The 23,762-nt window shown below is 39.8% G+C and overlaps 1 protein-coding gene across 2 annotated transcripts in view; it reads right to left on the bottom strand.

The window, feature by feature from the left end:
• Window positions 1-1,563: 1,563 nt before the first annotated feature.
• Window positions 1,564-23,762, bottom strand: part of Trmt11 (tRNA methyltransferase 11) — a 50,450-nt gene continuing 28,251 nt past the window's right edge. For both annotated transcript variants that reach the window (XM_048425444.3, XM_085689883.2), the window contains exons 12-13: window positions 15,085-15,205; window positions 1,564-2,064 (exon numbers count right to left, since the gene is read on the bottom strand). In XM_048425444.3, coding sequence (XP_048281401.1) covers window positions 1,933-2,064; window positions 15,085-15,205 — 253 coding nt within the window. In that variant the 3' untranslated portion in view covers window positions 1,564-1,932. The remainder of the gene's footprint in view (window positions 2,065-15,084; window positions 15,206-23,762) is intronic.

The following is a 23,762-nucleotide window of genomic DNA, read 5'->3' as shown; positions in this document are numbered from 1 at the left end:
GTCCACAGACCACCTACAGTTCTCTTGCAGAATATACTACAAATTCAAACTATAGGTCTTTGCGAACATTGGCATCTCGTTAGGAGATATTCCTGCTGGTAAACGCATGAGGAATAGGTCACCTACCAAACTCACGCAGAAAATAAAGACTTTGTTTTTAGAGTAAGGAAGTTTGAGGGCCAACAAGATGAGCACTTTGGGCTCAATCCTAACAACCTAAATTTAATCTCCAGAAATCATGGAGTCCTGGAGTAGTCCTCTTTCCTTTGCACACACACACATACACTAATTAATAATAATAATAATAATAGCAATAAATAAAATAAAATTTTACAAAAGAGTGAGCACTTAAGACCTACATCCTAAAATCAAAATTGATTGGAAGTAATCAAGTTTCTCCAGTAGTTATGAGCTTCAACCTTAAAGCAGTATGTATGTTTAAACGGAGTGACACTTTGGGAGTAGGAAGCTGAACTTACTAATAAATATGAAAATAAAGCCTGTGGTTGGAAGAATTGATTTTCAGAAGACTTCAATTAGTAGCAATAAAATGACTTGATTTAATTATTATGGATTAATTTTTAAGGACAAAGAGACTAAAATTAATATTGTGAATTTCTAGACCTTATTTGGATTAAGCTTTGAGACAATTCACAAAAAGAGGTTAAACTCGAAACCTCATATTGCAATTGAGTCAGCTATAAAGTTTCATACCCATCCCCCACATAACCTCAAAAACTTAAAAACAAGACGGCGTATAACAGAAATACTGCCAATAAATCAGCCTTGAATACTTTTAGATTTCCCTCAGAGTACCACAGATAACATCCAGAAACCCAAACAAACCAATCAGGAAAGGTTTTAGATGCGCTGAAATCCAGGCCTGCACTGTAAGACAAGTAGGAGGCAGCGGAACGCCGACCTCCACCCATAGCCTTGGTCTTCTGCAGCTCCTAAGTCATGTAAGTTAATACTGAGTTCATAAAACTCAGCAGTCACAGTCAGAGAATAATAATAATAATAACACAAATAAAAATAGGCTCTGGTTAGAGAGAAAGTATCCATTTACTGCCGCCCTGCTGAGGTACATTTGACCACCAAAAGCAGAAAGCTATTAGCATCCAGAATTAATGGGCACAGTGGTTTTCAAGGAAGATATTTCCAGGATGGACACAATGCAGACTCAGCAAAGTTTCCCTTCTAGAAAAACAGAGCTTCTGTTTCCAGAGCACTGATCAGGCCTAACACCATGAGGGGCCACCGGGGCCTTGAGCTCTTGCTGCTCCCGCTTTCAACTGTCTGTTACTTTCTAAACCAAAAATTGGGGGTAGTTTGTTAACTTGACCAACAGTCAAGTTTTAGGAATACGAGAGCACACCCACAGTGCAGACACGGTGCAGACGCACAGGCCCTTGGAGGTGTTAGGTTGGCATCTCCAAAGTTCTCAGGCCTTCGCCTCCCTCCCCGTAGCATGGCCCCTGTTGTTCCGACCTGCATGGACTGATGGTTAAACACTCATTTTACATCCGTGAGACGAGATGAGCAATACTGAGTACCACACGATTTTTAGAAATTCTCAGTAAAGTTTATTGATGGCAATGAAAAACAGTTACAACTAAAAACCAAGCCAAGCAAATTTACAAAATGAAAATATTCTAAAAGTACTATCAATTGCTTACTATGTATCTGGCAGATATGGCTAAAAAGTTAACAATATTTTCTCTGTAAAAATATAAACACTGACTCCATCTATATGGATCAGTCCCTGAACTTAACAAGGTTCAAAAGACACATCAAAATAGTCTCTAAAACAAAGATCATTTTGAAATTATTCGATTTTGATTTACAGCAGTTATTTATATAAAAATTTTAAACAGCACAGATCATTTCTATAAAACGCTTATTCTTTCTTGATTGTCAACATCATGATTTTCACTCTTGGTTGGATTTTTCTTCCTTGGCAATTCTTTTTGTCACACCACTAAAATATTTCTCACGAAAGGAATTATGACCTTGGTATGGTAGAAAATGGTCACTCAGCAAGTGTGAATACTGGTCCCGGTCCTGGCAGGAAAGAAACACAAAAGATAAAGACACGTCAGTTGTTTCTTCAGTTGCCCTTTAACCGTGTCAGTCACTCACTCCAAGGTGCATTTGCTTGGCTTCACTGCGTGAACAGCCGTCCCACATCTGCATCACACTTGGGAATTCAATGCAGCCTCACTTCAACCTCACTAGATACTCAGAACACTGAACAAAGGAGACACTTTCATTACTCAGGGCAGAGAGAAAATTCCAAAGAACATGGTCAGACTACAAGTGCTTGTCATTCCTGGTTTAACACACACTGAAATCACTGGGGCTATGGAAAATACCAAAGAAGCTTCTACTCAAGGACAAAGGGGTGTACCAAGGAACCGTGGCAGTGCTGCAATGCCATGAGATCACGCAAGGCTGCACACTACATCCACATCCAGGAGTGCTACGAAAGATTCCAACACAAGAGATGCAGACACAAGGTGAAGAGGGGCTCCATAGTGTAAACGTCACAGCCAAACAAGGGTTGGCACTCAGATAGTCACTGGGCACCAGAAAAGTCAGTCTTGGTCAGAATGACTCAGCATCCCAGTGTAGATGAGAGAAGACTGCTGGAAACTGTCAAACATTAGCCTCTCAATTTCACAAATGACTTGAAGTTCTGAAGCAAACCTAGAAATACAGTGTCCTATGTATTTCTTTACATTCATATTCAATTACCCATGGGCTCTGGGGAGTTTAGTTTAAATTTACATATCAGTTTGCTGAAGGGCATCTTGCTTTGTTCTCTGGCACAAGAATCGGAACACCAGCATCAAGGTCCTCCCAGCCCTGCCTTTCTGTCTGCTATTCTCCCTATGGCTCCTATTGCCATGTATGACGACTGAAAGTAGATCATGGAACTCCATGGAATACCCTCCCCAGCGAGGAGGACGAGGAAGACCAGAAACGCGGAATGCCGGAAGCGCACCTCTCTGGCCCAGGCTTCTAATATGACCTCAACAAGAAGGGAGAACAAAAGCCACGCACGGTGGAAAACAGGTTTCCTTTACAGACCAAAGAGAAAGCGAGGCAGATATATTATCAAATATATTATCATTGAACTAAAGGAGACCAATAAGACAAACTGGTGATCCAGCGCTCAGGGGACAGGGGACAGGGGACAGTCTCATTTTCTTCATATCCCAGGAAGCAGAGGAATCTGTGTTGGGTAAGCGCATGAGTCTTGGCTCAAATGTCCACTTTTAAGATCAACTATCCCCCAACTGTGAAACAGACATTACAGAAACTCCTGGAGTTCCAAATCCCCTGAGCAGGCAAGGATCTGGGAGCAGTTAAGACTTGCTTTGAGGTAAGCCAGACAGTTCTGGGACTGTGGCTAAAATTTCCACCTATGTGGACACACCCTAACTGACAAATGTTTCTCATGGACCATCCATCATCACATACACAGAAATGCCACATAAAATGACATCACCACAACTTGAAACAAATAGCAGAATCAATTTTTGTTTCCTCTTTCAAAGGTTCCTTCTCCATCTGTCGCTCGCTTCCTTTACCAGGGCTCACACCTGAGACAATGGTCTTCAGCCCCGCAGTTTCCATGGCCTTTCACTGCTCCCCCTGCCCAGGGACAGCTGCAGGCTTTTTGTTTTCCTGTCCTTTTGTTGTTGTTGTTCTGTTTGGTTTTTCAAACTCGGTATCTTGAAGGCCACCGAGATGTGTTTCTTTGAAAAAGGAAGTGGATCCTCAAGCAACAGCCTCTGATCTTCCTCATCCACCCAAGCATGTCTGGTGTTTGACTTTTGGTTTTTCTAACAGTTCCAAACCTGTCTACAACTATCAATCATGGTGTCATTTATACATCACAGAACTTCAATCCTGTAAACTTTTCATAAACATGGAATACAGCATGCATATGAAGTGAAGACAGAAAGGAGAGAAGACTGTGGTGATGGAGACAGAAGGACGCTCTGCCCAGCCCACAGCAGTAGGGCCACAATGAGGGAAGCAGTCGCACAGAGCGAACAATCAGTACATCTGACTGCACTCGTGCCCACTGCTGCTTCTTAGTCAGTGACTAAGCGTCAGCAGGAAAACACAGAAACCAACAACAGCTCTCTGACCTCTCCCCATTCAGTCAGCGAATGTAAACATTGGAAGAAAGAGACACGTTCCTTCAAAAAAGAACTACTACGGATTTGTTATCAACTGAGTCTTGTCTAAGGTAATTATTTAATTTTCTGCATTCTTTTCATCTACATGGTGGAGAGGGAGAAATGGAGATAGAAAGAGCTTTAACAATCCGCCACAAGCCATACAGCTGGGACGCAGTACCGCCTGACTGCGGCCCGAGGCAGACATCAAAAGCTCATGCTTTCTTCATTATCCTTCCGTCCTTCTTAAAAGCTAGAAGTTACAGGAACACATAGACGACTGAGTCAATTTCCCACATGGCAGATTAGTGGGTCCTTTAAAATGAGGTTTGACATTTAGAGGCCATTCCTCCTGAAAGAGCAACGTTATGGTAGCACACACTTCAGATCTCAACTTTAACCGCTGTCCTATCAGTTCCGCTAATTCTAAACATAAGCCATCTCGGGATTCTAACACACTTGCCAAAGGAGCCTCATGAGGCAGTGGTTCACTTTTATGTGTACACTACCCTCTGCTGGCTGATACAGAGAGTCCTTCTTCCTGGGATTTCCTGATGTGGACTGAAACCCATTTCCAGCTGAAAAGACTGTACACCTGACCATCAGGAACACGCTGGTTCATTTGTTTTCAAGTCCTGACTATTCAGAACACCATACAACCCTCATATGCCCAGGGTGACCTTATTACTTAGACAGCATTATCATTTTACACATCATCTAATCCACAAAGAATGATGGAGAAATAGGAAAACACACATAACCTCAGAGAGTCTAAGTTGGCATGGCTCATCTGTGTGCAAACTAGCAAGCCATTCTGTAGAATAACACTTCAAGTTAATTGTGTTGGTTGTACTGTTTTCAGTTTGGAGGCAGAGTGCACCTATTTACAGCGCAGACTGTCCTTGATATCTCCATCTTCCTGTCTTTGTTCCAGAATAATCTCCGGACTATAGTCATGCATCTTACACCTACATAATTCTATTTAAAATTTTGTACAGTTTAACTCTACATAAGAAGGCAGCATTAAAAGGGATTTAAAGGACATTAAAAGGAAAGTATTCAGTCACTTCTAATTTTGTATATGAGAATAAATTATCTCATAATTTATTAAAAGAGAATAAATTATCAAGAGAAGACACAACTACATGGCCTGTAGTAACACTTGAAATTGTCATTTTAAGTAGAACTAAAGACACTCTGGATTATACAAAGGATATATTTTAATAGCGCATCTCAAAAGCTATGACACACTGTTTAGGCTGAAAAGGAACTACAGATGCTTCATCGAGAAGCCCAATCAGGTAAAACTATTTAACAATTTCCTCCTCCCTCAGAAGTTGGCCATTCTCTTGTGCCACCTCCTCCTTAAATAAGGGAAGGGGTTACGCTTTCTAGTTCAGCTGATTTTTTGTTTATTTTACATGCAAAGTAAAGCATACAGGATTAAAATGGTGTCCCAGTGACTTTTAAAAAGTAATGGTAAATTTTAGTTTATTATTATTTAAACAGGAAACTTCTAGCTAGCTCTAATTACCTGTTCTTATTCTTCCTTAAAATGGTTTAAATACTGTTCAGTATGATTGCTTTATTTTAGATGAGGCAGCCCAAATAATTACTAAACAGTTACTATTTGTTCTATAAACACTTGCATATGGTGAGGAAAAGAATCGAGTTCTGTGAGTTCACAGATCCTGATGTGAGACAGACATAAAATGTCGTACCTCCAGAGACACATGTACACAGTGGTATTAAATAGTGGGATGAAATAGCGACCGTGGGTACATGAAGAGGTGGAAGGACAGGATTGGCTTCTCTAAGGAACAGACACTTATCTGGGAGCTGCAGAAGAAAAGTAAACCCTACCACACAGAGGAGATTCAATGAAAAGAGACTGAAAACAGAAGAGTGAGCCCACTTTGGAACCTGAAAGGAGACTGAAGTTAAGTTGATGAAGTGGCACCGACTGCACCTAGAGACGATGCCAGGAACACAACAGGGTGGTCCAGATGTTAGATAAAAATCTGTAATTTTATTCTAAACTTCTCAGAGTCATCAATACAATTTAACAACTATACTTTTGTTATCTATTCTCTTTCTAGGAAATATTCTGGCCACTGTCCAGGATATGTGCAGAAAGAAGTAAAGGAACTGGGAGACTTACAATACATGAGGGCAGTGACACCTTACCCTGTATGATCCTTAGAAAAAAAAGAAGCGGGGGGGGATATAAATATACACAGAAAAATCAGCTACTCAATCATGCCAACCTAGATTTCTCAGAAGTCTTCCTTAACTCCATTGCCTCCACACCAACTGTCCAGTCTCCAATCACACTACGTCCACCTTCTTCTCCACACCAACTATCCAGTCTCCAATTACACCGTGTCCGCCTTCTCTTCCTTCACTCACACCCTCTGCAGTCACGTTCTACCTCTTCCGGTTCATCACTCATCTTTGCAGAGCGATGTCTGGAGCCTCCTCAGAGAATCACAACTTATCCCCACAACTCAGACTTACCTACGAACTGAAGCTAGGGTGCCCTTCACGAAACATACACTTCTGCCACGTTACCAACCAATATCCTTCGCAGGCTTGCCACCACAAATAGGATAAACTTGAACCTGGTACATAAGGCTCTGCACATGGCAGCTCTGGCTCTTCAGGTCATCTCCTGCTGTTTCTCCCTCAGATGCCCTACATTCCAGTGAAGGTGAAGTAGGAATCCTTGCATATCCCACAGCCCTTCTCACTGCTCTCCAGCTTACATAAAATGTCAGCTACTGACCGAGAGGTTACCTCTTGCCTCAAACACCATCTCTTCACATGAATGCTCTCTTCCCTGCAGCACCTCTCACACATCACTACAAACCCCAAAACCTTAAGTTGGAACCATTTTGGTGACTTTCTCCTAATGAACAGGTACACTAAGACTAAGCCTGATCTACTTAACCTCAAAACTTGATAAATACAGTCCCACAATGAAGGCTGATGTGAAATAAAATGGCTTCTCTCTCTGAGCACATACTCAAGTTAAGAAAAGAAAATATACAATAATAGGGAAGGTTAATGAACATAAAATATATTCAGTGACACAAGTTCCTCTTTTCTCACGGCACCTACTTCAGAATCACCTGTGCTCAAACAGTGATATTATGTCTATTCTCTCAGCAGACACGCAGTCACCGGGTGCAAATGTCTTCACTCCCTCCTGACACCGGACACTATCTTCTGTGGCTCCGGCTGACTCAACTCTAAACCTCTTCAATCTCACCACTGAAGACTCACATTGAGCAAAGACAGCATTCTGCTTCACAGTGCAGCTCACTGCTGAGCTAACTTTATAAACTCTCCAAATCATCAGTTAGATATCAAAGGGCAACAATTAACTTATACACTGCTTGTTCTCTAGGCTTTGGGGAGTTCCCTATCCAGAGGATAAGCTTGCAGGATGCTAAAGTCATTTAAGAGAAAACCAGACAGTTTCTATTGTAATTGCAGGTCAGCTTTAAGTTGTCTCTTAGTAAGTGACAGCTCCTGATAGTGAGGAAATGATTTCTTTTATGTCACTAGTATTAAATCACTGTCATTACCAAAGCAACAGGAGTTTATACATGGCAAATACTTGAATACAAACGGCTTATAAAACTTATCCCATGATAAAGGAAAACCAGCAGTGCCGTCACCATAGTAAAAGCCACCTAACTAGGAGTGTTCATCTCCTGTTGTCAGCAAAGACTACAGCTGGCGAAAAAGAGTCAAGCACTGAACACATTCTTGAAGAAGTGTAAGGAAGGAGGCAAAGAAATGGAAGAGAAAAGTAGCAGGTTGGCTTTCTTTCTCGTAATCAGCAAACAGTGGAATGAAATGTGAATGACGGTACTGAATATAATGGACCTCGGTTCAGCTTCAGGGTAATTACCCATGTCCGGCTTTTGTTTAAAAATCCTGCTCTCCTTATCAAAGCTTTCCACTGTTCTACATCTGGTACTGGACAGTAGCCATAGAAACCACTTGTGCTAAAGTTATACAACTATAAACAGCACTAGGCCATTTTCAAACCAAGGACAAGCAGGTCAAAAGTCTGGTATCTAATACCATTAAATCTGTAGTGTTATTCTTAATGGGAACATAGAAAAGGTGAAATCTTTATCCCTAAGTTATATATTCACATTTATTCAGCTCCTTATAAAAGTAATTTCAAGATATTAATCTGTCTAAAGTCTATGATATTATATTAAAATTTAATCTAGAGTCTCAGAAAAATGATTGATCATTAATAAATAAACTTTGGGCACTGAACACTCAGCACATAATTTCGTCCTAAGTGTAACATGAACCCTGTGGACATTCATGCTTAGCATGATGACACAAAAGTATGAGTGCTTTCCACATGTATGTATTAAAGTTTACGTCATTATAAATGCAAATCTGAATGTCAAATATTAAAATAGCCAACATGCAAGTTGGCTATTTTAATATTTATCATCAATTAAATATTGCATTTTATATTCAATTAGAACTAACAAGAATCTTTATCTTCTTAAAGAACAAAGGATAAATAACATACAAAAGCATCTACCTGCATAAATAAATGCTTTCAACTTTAGTTTTGAAACAATATTGATCCTCAGTGGCTTTCTAATATTTCCACAATCAATTAAAAGAAAAACTAATAAAGACATATCTGTGTGTAAATAAAGACCAAAACCAGGTAAAACTGTTTTGCTTATGGGCAAATTCAAAGGCAAGCAAGACACTGGCTCCTGTATAGGTCAGAACATGGTTTTACTATTAGGAAGGACATGTTTACAACAACACATTTTTCTAAATGCTCACAAATAGGGGTATATTTGGAGGACTGCACTGCTCTGTGACCTTGATCTCATAGTGACTATAGAGATATGCACTTCCTAAGTATTCACTGAACTGTACATTTATCTGCTGGGGAAATGCACATAAAATCTCAGCCCTGAATTCTAGGAGTCATAGGGTGGAAAAGCAATGCAAATCCACATCTGAACTGGAAACCACCTAGAAAGCCACTTTAAGCTGAATATCCATGAGAATTAAAAAAAAAAAAAAGCTACAAAGCAGAAATTGTGTCAGTCATACAAGAGTTACCAAGGAAGCGCCCAGGACTCTATACTGAGTCCCATTCCTTTCAACAACACATGCACTAGGCACCTGAATCATAAGTCAGCCACACTTATGATTCTACTACATTGTATTTATTTTACTATCACTGCTCTAGAACTTGCAGAATCCATGTCTGCTCTGACTTTAGTGAGCTGCTTGCCTCTATACGGTAAGATTTGTATCTAGTAATACATGTTGCAAGATCCATACATCTGAACTGACTACTCTTGTTAGAGTTGGTGACTCTCTTTCTCATGGCTTGTCAGTTTGCTTAGCAAAATCACTTAATTGAAAAAGAATGAAAGAAAAAATGGTGACCCTCTAAGGTTTAAATGCCAGAAAAGGTAAGATTAATAACAAAAACAAGTTGTCTTGGAATTGAATTCAAACAGCATGACACAAAGCATCACTACACCCATGCTGCATTCTCAAGACTTCAAGTGCTTCATGCCAAAACAAAATATATAGAAATATTCTGACTTCCCATGCAAAATATTTGAAAGTTTATCTTTTACTCTCTCATATATCATATTATGACAGTAATGAACATTGGACAGTTAGGTCTAAGCTGAGTTTATATTCAATTATTATGTTCTTATATAATGTAATTCTACTCAATTTTATTGAACAATGAGTGAACTAGCATCTACAAGTAAGTAAGTCAAAAAACATGTAAGGTACATATGCTCTACTATATGATAGTGATGATGTATTTATCTTTAATAAAGTATCTACTGTAGAGGAGACTAGAAAGGCTACATGCCTTTGTTTTCTTTATTCTTAATCCCAAGGCTCTGGAGGGACAAGGCTCCATGGTTAAAAGAGCATATTATTCTTGCTGAGGACTAGAGCTCGGTTTCCAGCACCCACATTGGGTGGCTCACAATTGCCTGTAACCCCAGTTCTAAGGTATCTGATGCCCTCTTCTGGTACCCATGAATACTTGCACATATATGGCATACAAACACAGACACACATATACTCACAAAAAGATGCATGCATCCATGCACGCATGCATTCTCATACACTTACATATACATGAATAAAAATAAATCTCTTAAAGAAAAAATGTCAAGAAAAACCTGTGAAGTAGCTACTCTAGGTAGTATTTCATCTGGTTCTAGTAGGTTCTGGCAGAAGCCATTGAAAGCATACTGATTTTAGGTGGCTTGCACTGAATGTATAGTCACTTGTATACACTCTGTTCTAATCTAGAAATTTCTGGAGATTAGAATTCTTTTAATTTTTGGAGATCAGTATTTTTATTCAGTGAATTTTATATACAAAAAAATGTTTCTTAGAGTTATCACAACTATACACAGTACCATTAACTGTGTGTCAATGAGAAGAGGAAAATGGACCTTAGCAAAACTTATTACATCATGTCATGGCATCCTGAGTACACTGGCTAAAAACAACAGGGAAATTAAGAGTATGTTTAAAAGAGGCTAAGAATTCAATGCTAAAGAATATTTGCTGCTTATCTATTTTTGTGGTAGTTGTAATTAACCCTCAGGTCTTGTGCATGATAGGCAAGCATCTTGTCCCTAAACAGCATGCACAGACCTTTAATATCAACACACTACAAAGGTAGAAATATGTCCAGGTAGAAGATTATGTGATGCAGGAAAAGGGTCAAATTTCAAGGATAAAGACAAGTTTTGTTTTCAAGTGTGCTGTTTACTTAGTTATCAGTGTGCTATAGGAAGGCTCTTTATCTCTGAAATGGTAACATAAACTCCAAAGTGTTTACAGACAAGGACCAAGAAAACAGGGCACTTAATTCATTTAGTCTGCAGAATATATCAATGAAGGATAATAACAATTCATTTAGTTTCTAGAATATATCAATGAAGGATAATGACAACAAAAATGAGGTTCTTATCAGGTATCTTCATAATACTGACATGGTTATCAAGAGCTTCTTCACAATTCACACAAAATAAACAAGTCCAAAACTATAGCCAATGATGTAAAGATATAAATATTCATATTCATTAGACCAATTTTTATGACTTATTTCTACATTTTAAATGGTGGGAGAACACTTCAACAACATATCAAGTAAGCCTAACTTTAAACTGGTTAGACCAAATAACTGTCAAGTCAAAAGTAAAAGTACATGAAGTGCAAAAATCTAAAATTAATATTCGTTCACTGCCAAAATCAACAGCACTGAACAAGCCTGAGAACAATTTGTCAGACATGTGAGAACTGTTTGACAATTCTCTGTTCGCCTGTGCTAACAGGGCTGCGGCGTAGATGTTACTGCAGACATTCCTTGGCAGGAAAGAGAAGGCAGAAGTGAAGCAATGAATTAAAAACAAACATGGCAGAGTGTCACATTAACAAGACATTAACAGTTAATCCCACACTACTTAAGACTTGCTAATGGAGCCTGTACTAATGTGACCATTAGGAGGAAGCCTTCCTTATTTAAAAAAAAAAAAATCAATTCCAGCATGTGTGGTGGGGCAGCACTGGGACAGAGGCAGGCACACCTCTGAATTGGAGGCCTGTCTCATCTACATATGAATTCCGGGACAGTCAGTGCTACACAGTGAGACACTGTCTCAATGCACACAGGCACACACCTGCTTCAAACAAGAACAAAAGGAAAACAGGAAGCCAAGTCAGGAGCAGTCCTGCTTTTACAGGTTGAAAACACCAAGGGAGTTGAGCTTATTTATCATTTTAATATACAGTAAGAATTCTCAGAAGCCTATTTTTCTTTGACTTTAAAATAAATTTGCTTACAGAAGTATAAATTTGGAAGAAAAACTGACTTTCTTACACTAAACTCGGGAGAAAGCATATATGAAATTAGTTCACAGAAGATCCTAGTTTACTGTTTGTTCCTGTTTCTGTAAAAGTAGAAATGGCCAAGAGACTTCTCCATAGCTGGGCAATTCCACGGGACACAATTTATGGAGAACTGCTATTTATGTAGGCAAGTCACGAAGGAAGCTCATGTCATATATTTTGCTTTTTGCTAACAAGAATTAAAGCTCTAACATCTGCAAGTAATATTTCTGTTTTGTATAACTATTTCTTTGGTCCTGGCACATAACACAGCAGCTATTAGCATCATTTGTTACGAACTCAAATGATTACTTTAATGCTATAATCTACAGAAGCTGTAAAACTACTACTAAGTGCTCCAACACCCCACTTCCCTTAGCATATCAAGAGAAAAACATACAAATCCATGAGATGGCAGTGACAGGAAATGGAGAGCGACTCTAACAACAACCAGCCTCTTGAGCTGATTACGGTTAGCATTAGGGACTAACATATCCCTCCAACGCTTAAATAAGCCCTACTTCAAAATCTAACTATTTTTCAAGGCGAACCCTTTGAGGCAGTAATTAAGGGTAAAAGATGTCGTATGCCTTAATCCATTATAACCAGTATCTTTGTGAAGAGGAAGAGTCAACATGGGCAGGCTGAGCAACAAAGGCCGTGTGAGACACTGCAACAAGGGAGATACCAAGATGCCAGGAGAGCAGTTTCACCTCCAAACCAACCTTAGCACTTTCCACTTCCACAAACGTGAGATATTTTTGTAATTTAAAATACCCATTCACTTATAAATATCAGTCTTTATGGAATTAAACCTATAGAGCCCCAGTTCTGTCTTGCATCAAGTAAACCAAGGACTTATGTGTCTTACAAAGCAAACCGAGTCCAGAAACTTGAACTGTGATCCTCTTTCTATTCTCATGTGTATTATTCTCTTATGTGTATAAGTCTTTATACACATATTAAAAGCTACATTTATTTACTTATTTCATTTGGGAGTGGCTGCAGGTGTCACAAATCAGAGAACATCTTGTGAAAGTTGGCTCTTGCCTTCCATTGGGTTTCTAGGAGTCAAACTCAGATCATCGGACTGTGACACTTCTACCTGGAATGGACAGCCCTGACAACAGCACAAGTAACTCTGGGGAAATAGAAAGTTTAGTTGGGACATGGAAGTAAGTCTACAACTGGAAGTATTTAACACATTACCGCCATTGGACAGGTGGCTTTGAGTCAGAGCGGCCAGTACTGATCAGACAACTGCAATGGACGGTAAAATACAGGACTTCTACTGGATTCAAAATGGACATTTCTGAGGGTTGTCACTGTGCCAATAAATAAGGAAACCACTCTTGGGAGCTTCTGAACTGCAATGTTCTAAACAACTAATGGTACATTGTCATACTTGGGACAGGACTTGATTTCCACAAGGAACTCTAATTAGGAAAATTATCCAGTACAAAATGTGTAATATCAATGATTTAGTACTAATCCCCTTCTTAAATGTAAGTACACAGATAAACTTTAGGAGCACACTGGAAAATCGTGTCCATCTCATAAGTATCTATTGTGTAAATAGTAATTGCGGAGATGAGGCTGGAACTTAAACAGGTGGCTGCTACGTTTTTTTAACTACTACCACGCATTCTTATCATACCACATATATCTATACACCCAAGCATAAAAATACACACACATCTAGTAGATAACCATCAACTACTTATCTAGATGAATAGCTTAGTTTCCTGAAAAGTCTTGATGTTGGAAGATAATTATTGAGGATAATTTAAAACTTTATAAACATTATCTAGTAGTAAAAATGATTAACTAAAACATTTACATAAAGTAACATAAATGCCATATTTTAGGAGAATCTACTTAAAAGATATGAACAAGATAAGGAGGAAGATTGGGATCTGTCAGCATAAACCAATTATGAGCTAATAAGAATCTAAATTAAAGACAGACAACAAATGGGAAAGGGATGAAAGACGCAAAGTGACAGACACAAAAGGCAGTGTATCAGTTACTATTGTGAAAGACCCATAAGGTATAAATTAGATGATAATCAATCAAATGCAGACTGGAGATGGGCATTAGAAAATATTCAGCCACAACTACCCTGTTCTGTTTGCCCTATAAAGACAAGGCTTGTCCAAACAGCCAATACATTTGGAAGAGCCAGTCAGTTCAGAGAAGAACAACACAAAGGACATTTTGTCCTGGTACTGAAGTGGCATTAAATGAGGTGCTAGTTACATCACTTCTAATCTAGATCTCTAGATAGAAAGTAATAAATGTTATTAAAACTTAAATATAGTGTGTGTTTGTGTGTGTGTGTGTGTGTGAGAGAGAGAGAGAGAGAGAGAGAGAGAGGAAGAGAGACAGATAGAGAGAGACAGTGAGAGAATGAAAGAGAGACTATGAGAATGAATGATTGCTGACACTGTACAATAACAAATGAGGATATTTTCCTTGCTTCCTTAAATAAAGGATCATTGTCTCAATTAAAATTTACACTTGAGCTGGTGAGATGGCTCATCAGGTAAAGGCAACTGCCACCGGGCCTGATGACCTGAGTTCAATCCCTGGAAACAACATGGTAGGAGAGCAGCAACTCCCTCAGCTGTCCTGACTTCCACATGTGAGCCATGGCATGTGTGTGCATGTACACACATTCTTACTAGATAAACACAAACAAGTCTGCACTCATGGAGTTCTGCTTTTGCAACAAAACACCTAAAAAAGCCCTTGGCATCAGTGAGTGTCTTCTGCTCTTCTAGAAAACCCTTCTATCCCACTCCGACCACAATCAAATGCCACAAATTTCTTCAACTTGCTTTTTCATAAACTCACCTATACTATCAAAATCAAGAGTAACATTTCCAAATCCTACTCCAGGAAAACTATCTGGAAAGATCAAGTTTGAAAAAAATAAATGTAGGCAACATACCTCAAATTCCTTCACCTTTTCCATTGTGATCAAACGCCTTGCTGTGTGACTGGAAAGCTTCTGCTCACAATTGCTAATCAGTTTCAGGCAAGGGTGCCAGGGCACCATCTCTTCAGTGTACCTGGAGACAGAGAGCTGACAGTTAGGAAAATCTCATGACAGCAGTCACACCGGCACCACGGAAGCCAAGTGTGGTGCCCACATAATCCATAAGTCATCTACTTGTACTTTACAAATACTTTATAAGTACTGGTACCAAAAACTGAAGTTCAATATTTTAACCCTTGAAGGGAAGGACAGAAGGACAGACAGCAAAAGACAATGAAAGGAAAACAGATAGAGGGAAAAGAGAGGGAAGAAGGGAGAATCTACCTATATGTTTTGATGAAGAATGCCAAACAAACCACAGAACTGCAAGATGGTGATACACCCTAATGGGGCCACAAAAATAGACTAGACAGAAGTACATTCCATAGTGGACCCTGGATGACTCCGCTGGGGAGTGATGACTCCTCTGGGGATTTTTATAAAGTCTACAATAGCATGCATACACTGAAAAATGAAAACATTCCTAAAAAACGCTAGTGATATCTTGAGACCTTAAATAAGTCTAAAGTTCTTTATCAAATAATTCAAATAACAAGAAGTAAACACTACAGACTGTATTAGTCCCAGGGTCACATTCATTAGGAATAACACTGGACAGGACACTAGTGTTGCTATAGGGTGATGTGCCACATGAACAGAGGTGACTGGCATCCAGAAAGCAGTTCAGTAAACACACTAGGCAAGAGTCTGGCGGAAGGAACTAGTGATGGGGAGAACACTGCTGGGGCAGAGTGGAGAAGAGCATCAGGAAGCACCCCCTTCCCAAATTTTGTGGCTTCCTCAGAGCACTGACTGCAGGTTTTACTTTCCCTTTAAAACCTTTATGTTTTCTGTAGTCTCTGCACATTTGTTACATGGACAACATTAAACCTCAAACTAAAACTGAGAAAGGTACTGACTACATACCTTGAACCCAGCCAGCTGTTCTCACGTGTCAACATCACCCTGCCCACTGATCTTGGGGACTCTTCCATGTCTCTCTGACCTTCAAGTTTCCCCCCCTCACTGCCTCAATCACACGCGCAAAACCTTCAACACTCACTCACCAAGCACGTTCATGCTGTACTTCACTCCATTATCAGGGGAAGGAATTCTCTTGAAGTCACCTTTGCACTTCCTTAGGGCACTCATGACCATTTCAGTTTTACCTCATCTAATAAGTCTTTAATACTTACTCTATAGTCAGAAATAACATACTTTTTAATAAAACTAGTCCATATAAGTTTAGATTCTCCACCGAAAATATTTATGATATGAAGAAATAGAATTCACATCATGACTGAGACTAAATTTTAAAATTAAAAGAGAATCTATAACTTTGAAATTAAATTTATACACAGCTAAATCCATGGATGTCTAAAACAGTATCTGTCATACTTGAATGTACACTTTTGGTTTTTATAAGGGAGGATCCTATTTTTCACTATGTAACTCAAACTGGTCTCATGTTCCAGTCCTTCTATGTACGAATGTTAACTTTTTAAAGAAACTTAAAGACCTTCTATTGACACTGAATCATGTTTTTAAAATGTCATTTAAATATACACAAATATAAATTCCTCATACTTACACCTCTTATATAAGTATAAAACAAAAAATAAGTCAAATCCAGATTTAATAAGCAATTTTAAATTATATTTATGACATGAATAACTTTAATATTGCTCAAACAAGGTATCAGTAGCTAACTTTCTTTTTTGAGAGGAGCCTGCTAGGCACAACCACAGCATTTGTTTTCAAACCATATAAACACAGTGTTTGTTTGCTCAACCATAAAGTAACATTACTGATCGCCAGCCTTTTATACTCCCACTCAATATCTTAGACAAGTTGTAGGACACCTCCCTCTCCATATTAGAATCCAAAAATTCATTCAAACCAGTAGACATCTGCAATAACTCTAATAATCTCCAGTATTGATGTGGGATTTCCCTGAGTATGCTGTGAATACCACTGGTGAATAAAGAAACTGCCTTGGCCTGTTGATAGGGCAGAAATTAGATAGGCGGGGAAAACTAAACTGAATGATGGAAGAAAGGAGGCAGAGGCAGAGAGAAGCCATGAAGCCCCGCCGGAGCCAGATGGAACTTTACCCAGTAAGTCACAGCCACATGGTATACACAGATTACTAGAAATGGGTTAAATTAAAACGTAAGAGCTAGCTGATAAGAAGTCAGAGCTAATAGGACAAGCAGTGGTTTAATTAATACAGTTTCTGTGTGGTTATTTCGGGTCTGAGCTGCCAGGCGGCCAGGAAACCAACAAGTGGCCTCCCCCAACACTTACTCTGTAAATCCCCTCTAGATCACTCAGAATACCCAATACGATAGAAATGCAACTTGCTATACTGCACAGCTTTGGAAATGGCAAGGATAAAGTCTGTTCAGTACACGTAAAACTACTATAGTAGTCCAAATTCCATTTTGCATCTAAGATTGGCTAAATCCAGATATAGAATCAACAGATATGGAGAACTAACTGTATATTAATGACCAAATCAATGTAACAACATACTTCAAAATAATATATTGAAAAAAATTAAAATAGCAGCTTGAAAACATCTTTGGTGCATATAAATAATGTATTTTGCATCAGCAGACAGTTTGAAAACTGTTAAGTCTGTATTTTGCCTAGACAATTATAATAATTCCTGATTCTGCTTTTATTACTATTACCCTATAATTTGTTATCTATTTAAAACTAAAATCAGCCCAAACAGGCAAATCCACACAGATTTAGACCAGTGGCTGCCAAAGACAGGAGGGGTGGTTCCACACTGGGCTTCTTCAACAATGAAAATGTTTACAGTGGTGGTGGTGGGGGGGGGTTGTAGTGGAGAAGGCTGCACAACTGTGTGGAAATACATAAACCACAGGAAAGAAAAGTGTAGAGTGGGAATTGCATGAATACAAATTACATTCCAAATTTTTTAAAAGCAAAAATAGTTATAATCCATAAGCCCCTAGCTTTTTCATGAATTAATTTCATAGTCACCAATTTCCTTGTAAAATTTCATGTTTTAATTTCTTCCTAAATGTAATCAATCTCACCTGCCACTTGAGAAACAAAACTGTGAGCTTACTGAGTATTCCGAACTGTTTAAGGAATCATTCTTTCCTGTTTGCTTGATAAAGATTAAAAAAAAAAAAATGTTCTCTTAATTGATATGAACCACCAGAAACTTATGGACTACATTAAAATATATTCCCCAAATCTTAATTTGAGACATGTTAGTAGGCCATCATTTATTTCCTATGTGTCTGTGAGAATACGTGTGTGTGTGTGTGTGTGTGTGTGTGTGTACACCACCTACATGTGGGTTTCCTAGAATGCCACGGAAGGGCTAGAACTGGGGTTACACAGCAGTGACGAACACAGCCCAGGGGAGGCTGTGGGAACCGCCCTCAGGTCTGGAAGAACAGCAAGCGCTCTAACTGCTAAGCACGTCTCCAGCTCACATACTTTATTTTAACTGACAAAAACAACATTTAGTTATGTGGCATAACATAAAGTTTTAAAATGTGTATGTCACATTCTTTTTTATTACTTTATTTAATGAGTGTGTGCATGTAAGTACCACAACACATCTGTGGACCTCAGAGAACAACTTTCAGGAGTTTTCTCCTACCACATGGGCTCTGGGAATCAAGCCACAAGTCACCTACCCTGTGCAGCAAGCACCTGAACACACTGGATCATCTTGCTGGCCCTGCCATCACTTTCACTGCTAACAGGATCAGATGGATTTGTCCTTCACAATGGAAGTTTCTAGCCACTTTAGGAGTGAGCTGGCACAATGAAATTGGATAACAAAGTTGTATGATGTGATCTGGGGTCTGGATTAACTCAGGATGATGTTCTCTAGCTTCATCCACATACTTGCAAATTTCATAATTTTGCCTAACAGCTGACCAATATTCTGTTGTGTAAATATGCCAGCTTTTCAGCTTTGCTTGAGCACTTTCTTCTTATGGTCTTTTATATGTATACTATATCTTTCCTTTTTTTAAATCACAGCTTGTTTTCCTGCTTGCTCTATAAAGAGAGAAAGAAAGGAGTGTGGAATTGCAGGGATGGGGGTGTTGGGAAGATCTAGGAGGAGTTGGAGAAGGGAACTTGGTAATCAATATATTTCTGAACTGGTTACAATTTAAAAAAAAAACAGAACAAAACTAACGAGAAAGAATTGATACATTTTTACACCTAGGTAGCCCAGCATGACTTGAAATTCATCAAATAGCTCAGGCTAGCTTTGAACTTGATTCTCCTGCCTCAGACGCCTGAGTGCTAAGATTACAACCATGTGCCTTCATACCCAACTCTTTGTCTACATTCCTGCAGTTCTAAGTATTTGGTCATTCTTCCTTGTATAATTTATTAGAATAGAAAAGTCACTGTTTTTAAGATCTTGAGAAGCAGCTTAAATCTTCAGATTTCTTTAGGTGAAGTGCAGTAAAAGCTGTCCTCTGCACACAAGATGCCTATGACCCTCTAGAGATCACAGCGCTGTGACTCATGTTATGAAACATTGTTCTATGGGCACAATGTACCACTGCTAGTGACAGGTGAAGACCTGTCAGCAGCTGCGCACAAGATTGGGCCAATTAACCTTCTGTCAGAGGGAGGGGCTCACTGGGCCCCACATCTCCCCCAAGACTCACAGGCAATGGTTACTAGAGGAGAGGGCTTAGGAGGCCCCACCCCCAAAGATATAAAGACAATTAACAGCTGCTACGGGAGACTGATTTACTTCAGTGGTACAGCGGGACATAAGTTGCCTAAGTTTCTGTAAATAAACCTAACTAAAATTATTGTTTTTTACCAAGCTAGACATGTCATGGGCAGTTTCTATGCTCTGTTGTTGGAACTATGTTTAGGACAAAGAGACACTTGTTCGTGTCCTCAGGATGAAATGTTCACACAACAACCCACAAGACACCACAGACCGGGTCTGTTAACGCTCCCTCACCAAGATCAGTTTTTGTTCTGAGGGTGTCCTATCAGGACTTTAGGAGAAGAAATGCAATACTCAGCACCGAAGAGGAACAGGGCAGATCCAAAGCTCAGTGTGGGAGAAGCTGCACTGTCCTTCCTATAGCTGCTAAGACATTTAACCATGGCTCAGCTGTCTTCCAGAAAAGGGGGGATTATAACAGGAAGTGCACAGATGACTGGCATCTTTCATGGCTGCCCCTGATTTGATTGGTAAACTGGAAAAGATAAAATGGCGGCAGGCAGAGCCTCACCACTTCTTCCAGATGAGTGGGAAGGATTCGACTCCAAAGAGTACATGTCATACCAATACTAAACAGTGTCTCCTGGGATCCGAATATTTGGGGTGTGAGCAGAATCAAATAGTGACAGGCAATGAGATGAACATGTAAGAGAACTGGGAGCGAGAGAAGTACTGTGTTGTGCTCGGTTCCCCAAACAAGGCAGGACTGTGTACACTAGAAGTTAAGAGGTCAGCCAATCCAGCAGAGATATCGGGACTGTGTGGCTTTGCTGAGCCCCACAGTGTATCTCATCTTTATGATGTAGGGGGGTCTTAGTGACTTAGGCTGTCATAAAGGCTCCATCAGTCAAGATGGATTAGAAAAAACAGAGCAGATGATGGGTTCTGTCTAGGTCAAAGGCAAATGTGGCAGGAATTGTGTAGAGCTGGAATTTCCAAAACGAAAACTTAACAGAAAACCAAAAGCGATTATTTATAATTTCTCTAAGTCCCTAAAGCCTGAATAGCAGATTGCCAACGGGATTTATAACATGAAAATACCAGTGAATCCCACTATGACAACTGCTACTCAGAAAAGAGATTCAGTGGAATGGGAAACAGCACAGCCACTTCCCTAACATGGCAGAGAAGGAAGCCTGTAGAAGAAGACAGTGCAATGGAAGGTCCCATGCTGAACTGCAGATTATCTGGGCTTAGACAGATGATGGGGCAGGTACCTACTGTTTCCTGTTGGACCCAGAAGCACTAGGAGCAATAAGCATCAGTGAATGGACACGGAGATGGTGTAGTGTAAGCGAAAAGGAGTGAGTATGTCCTAAGAACGGGGAATGTCCCCCTGGGATGGACAGTCAAACGTGGCCCATGGAGGGGCAGCAGACGGCAGCAGCACAAGCGCAGAGCCAGTCACACCCTGGAAGACGACACCCTGGCTCCGCTGAGCCCCAGGCCAGGTGATAAGCACAAGCCTGTACCTCTTGTTCTTTTTTTTTGGGGGGGGGGTGCATTAAAGAAATACTCCAGAGGGAGGAGTCACAAAGAATGATTAGACACTTTAAAGATCGTAGGGTAATGCTCCCCATCCATCTATTCTTGTTGTCGTGAACACTGCTCTTCTGAGAAAAGAACTGCAAGAAGTAATGGGGCCTTTCTGTGCTGCACCTAGTCTTGAAAATTACTTTTTAGTAACCTTGTAGCTGTTGTACATTGATACTAGCTGGCATGTGCTTGGAACGAATGGACTGCAGTGAGCCTTCTGAGATCCTGCCCACACTGTGTAAAAAGGTCTCATTATCTAGTGCTAACCGAAGTGTTTCACAGATTTAAAGAGACATCTGAAAGACAGGAAAGTACACGCATAGGAGCAAGAATGGGAAATAACTGGGACAGGGTGCATGGGTGAGATGTGCAATGATATTTTAGAGTGTTTTATAGTTAGACAAGGTACAGGTAATATGTAATGAGTGATTGAGAAAATCCTACAACAGTCTATGCCTGTAACATAAATCTGTGGCTAACGAGTGTGAACATAGACATCAGGCATGAGGAAAAAAAGGCACTCCTAGAAGCCCTAAGGCAACTGAACAAAATCCCAGTGCCAGGAATTCTGGGATGCTTCCCTATGACTGTGGACCCAAAGACTCCACACACAAGATTTTACCATTTCTATTAATTGCATATGAGAACTGGATTGTAAGAGTCTAGTGTAATGCCTAGATGTAAGAGTCTAATGAGATGAACATAGTAATGGATGATTCCATACCACTAAATATAAATGAGCAAATGAAGGGAAGACTTGTACAATGCAAACTCACAAATGCATAAAGAATGATGAATAGTTTATCACTTTCCACAACAGTAAAGCAGTACTGTTTGTAATACAATGTGAGAAGAAAATAAAAAAGTTGTCAATGTGAGCAAGACTTTGATAGAGAAGATGGTGCTATTTTTAGAAATCTGCCATAAAAGAGGAAATACTGACTCAGAGTAGAGACACCAGACAAAATAAAATTGCCAGATGATCAAAATTCAGATGATTTGTAAAGGTGCCAGATACTAAGATCAGTTTTATGATGCTCTCACAAAGAAAACATTTTTGCTCAGTCGAGTCACAGAGGAAACATCATAAGTCCTGGTGATGGCTGGGACGATTTCAATGAGGATGGTCCCCATAGGCTCACATATTTGAATGCTTCTTTCACAGTTGGTGGAACTGTTTGGGAAGAGTTAGGAGGTATGGCCTTGCTAGATGGAGCATGTTACTAAGGGTATGCTCTGAGGTTTCAAAGCCCACACCAAGCTCCAACCCAAGTTAGAATTCATCCCTATTCTCTCTCTCTCTCTCTCTCTCTCTGTCTCTCTCTGTCTCTCTCTCCTCTCTCTTCCTCCCTCTCTCTCCCTTGAGGAGCACACGCTAAGCTCTCAGCTACTGTTCTAGCACCACGCCGCCCGCCTTTTGCCATGCCCTCCACCTTAATAATCATGGACTCTAACCCCCAGCAACTGTGAACCCCAGATCAAATGCTTTCTTTTATGAATTGCCTTGGTCATAGTGTCTCTTCATAGCAATAGAAAAACAAGGGTCAACGCCAAAAATACTGGTTATGGGTATTATAAAACATCCATGACAATAAAGATAAGGAAAGGCTGAGAGACACCTACACCTGAAGACACTGAAAAGTTAAGATAGCACATTTTCCTGGAAGAACCCAGACCAGTAAAATCTGAAAGGCTCCCAGGAACAGACAGCACTGCCATTCCCAATTACAGCAGAGTGAGTGGCAGACAGGAAGGTGAAACCATGGATACAGGGCTAGGAAAAGAGCATTCGCTCCTAACTTTTCACTTGGGTTCAGTAATGTAGCCATATATAGCGGTGCATACCTACAATCCCAGCACTCAGGTGGCAGAGAAAGAAGACTAGGAGTTCAATGCTATCCTGGGCAACAGGAGATCCTGCCTCAAAAGCAAAGCAAAAAAACACACAAAAAAAGATTAATAATAATGGGTGTATACAGAATAGAGAAATGGCCATCTATGCTAGTATCTGGAGCATGTGCATGGGACAGAAAATCAGAGCTTTTTGTACTATATTGGAACGTTTCCTGTTTGAGAAGTCTTTCAGGATTAAGGACTGCAACTTGAATTAAAACAAAAGTCACTTCTTTCTGCCATAGGTAGAAGAGAAAGAGCTGATAGATAGCAAGTAAATACAAGATTTTCAAGTAGCATTTAGCAGAAGAAAAGGAAAACAAAAAGGTGGCTGGAGTGCCCAAGAGACTGCGAGCAGAAACCGTGCGCTGTTCCGGGGGGAAGGGGAAGCACATTTTAGAAAACA

The sequence above is a fragment of the Myodes glareolus genome, chromosome 1 (assembly GCF_982192425.1).
Source record: "Myodes glareolus chromosome 1, mMyoGla1.1, whole genome shotgun sequence".
NCBI classification, from domain to species: domain Eukaryota; kingdom Metazoa; phylum Chordata; class Mammalia; order Rodentia; family Cricetidae; genus Myodes; species Myodes glareolus.
This window is presented reverse-complemented; position numbering and strand designations above follow the sequence as displayed.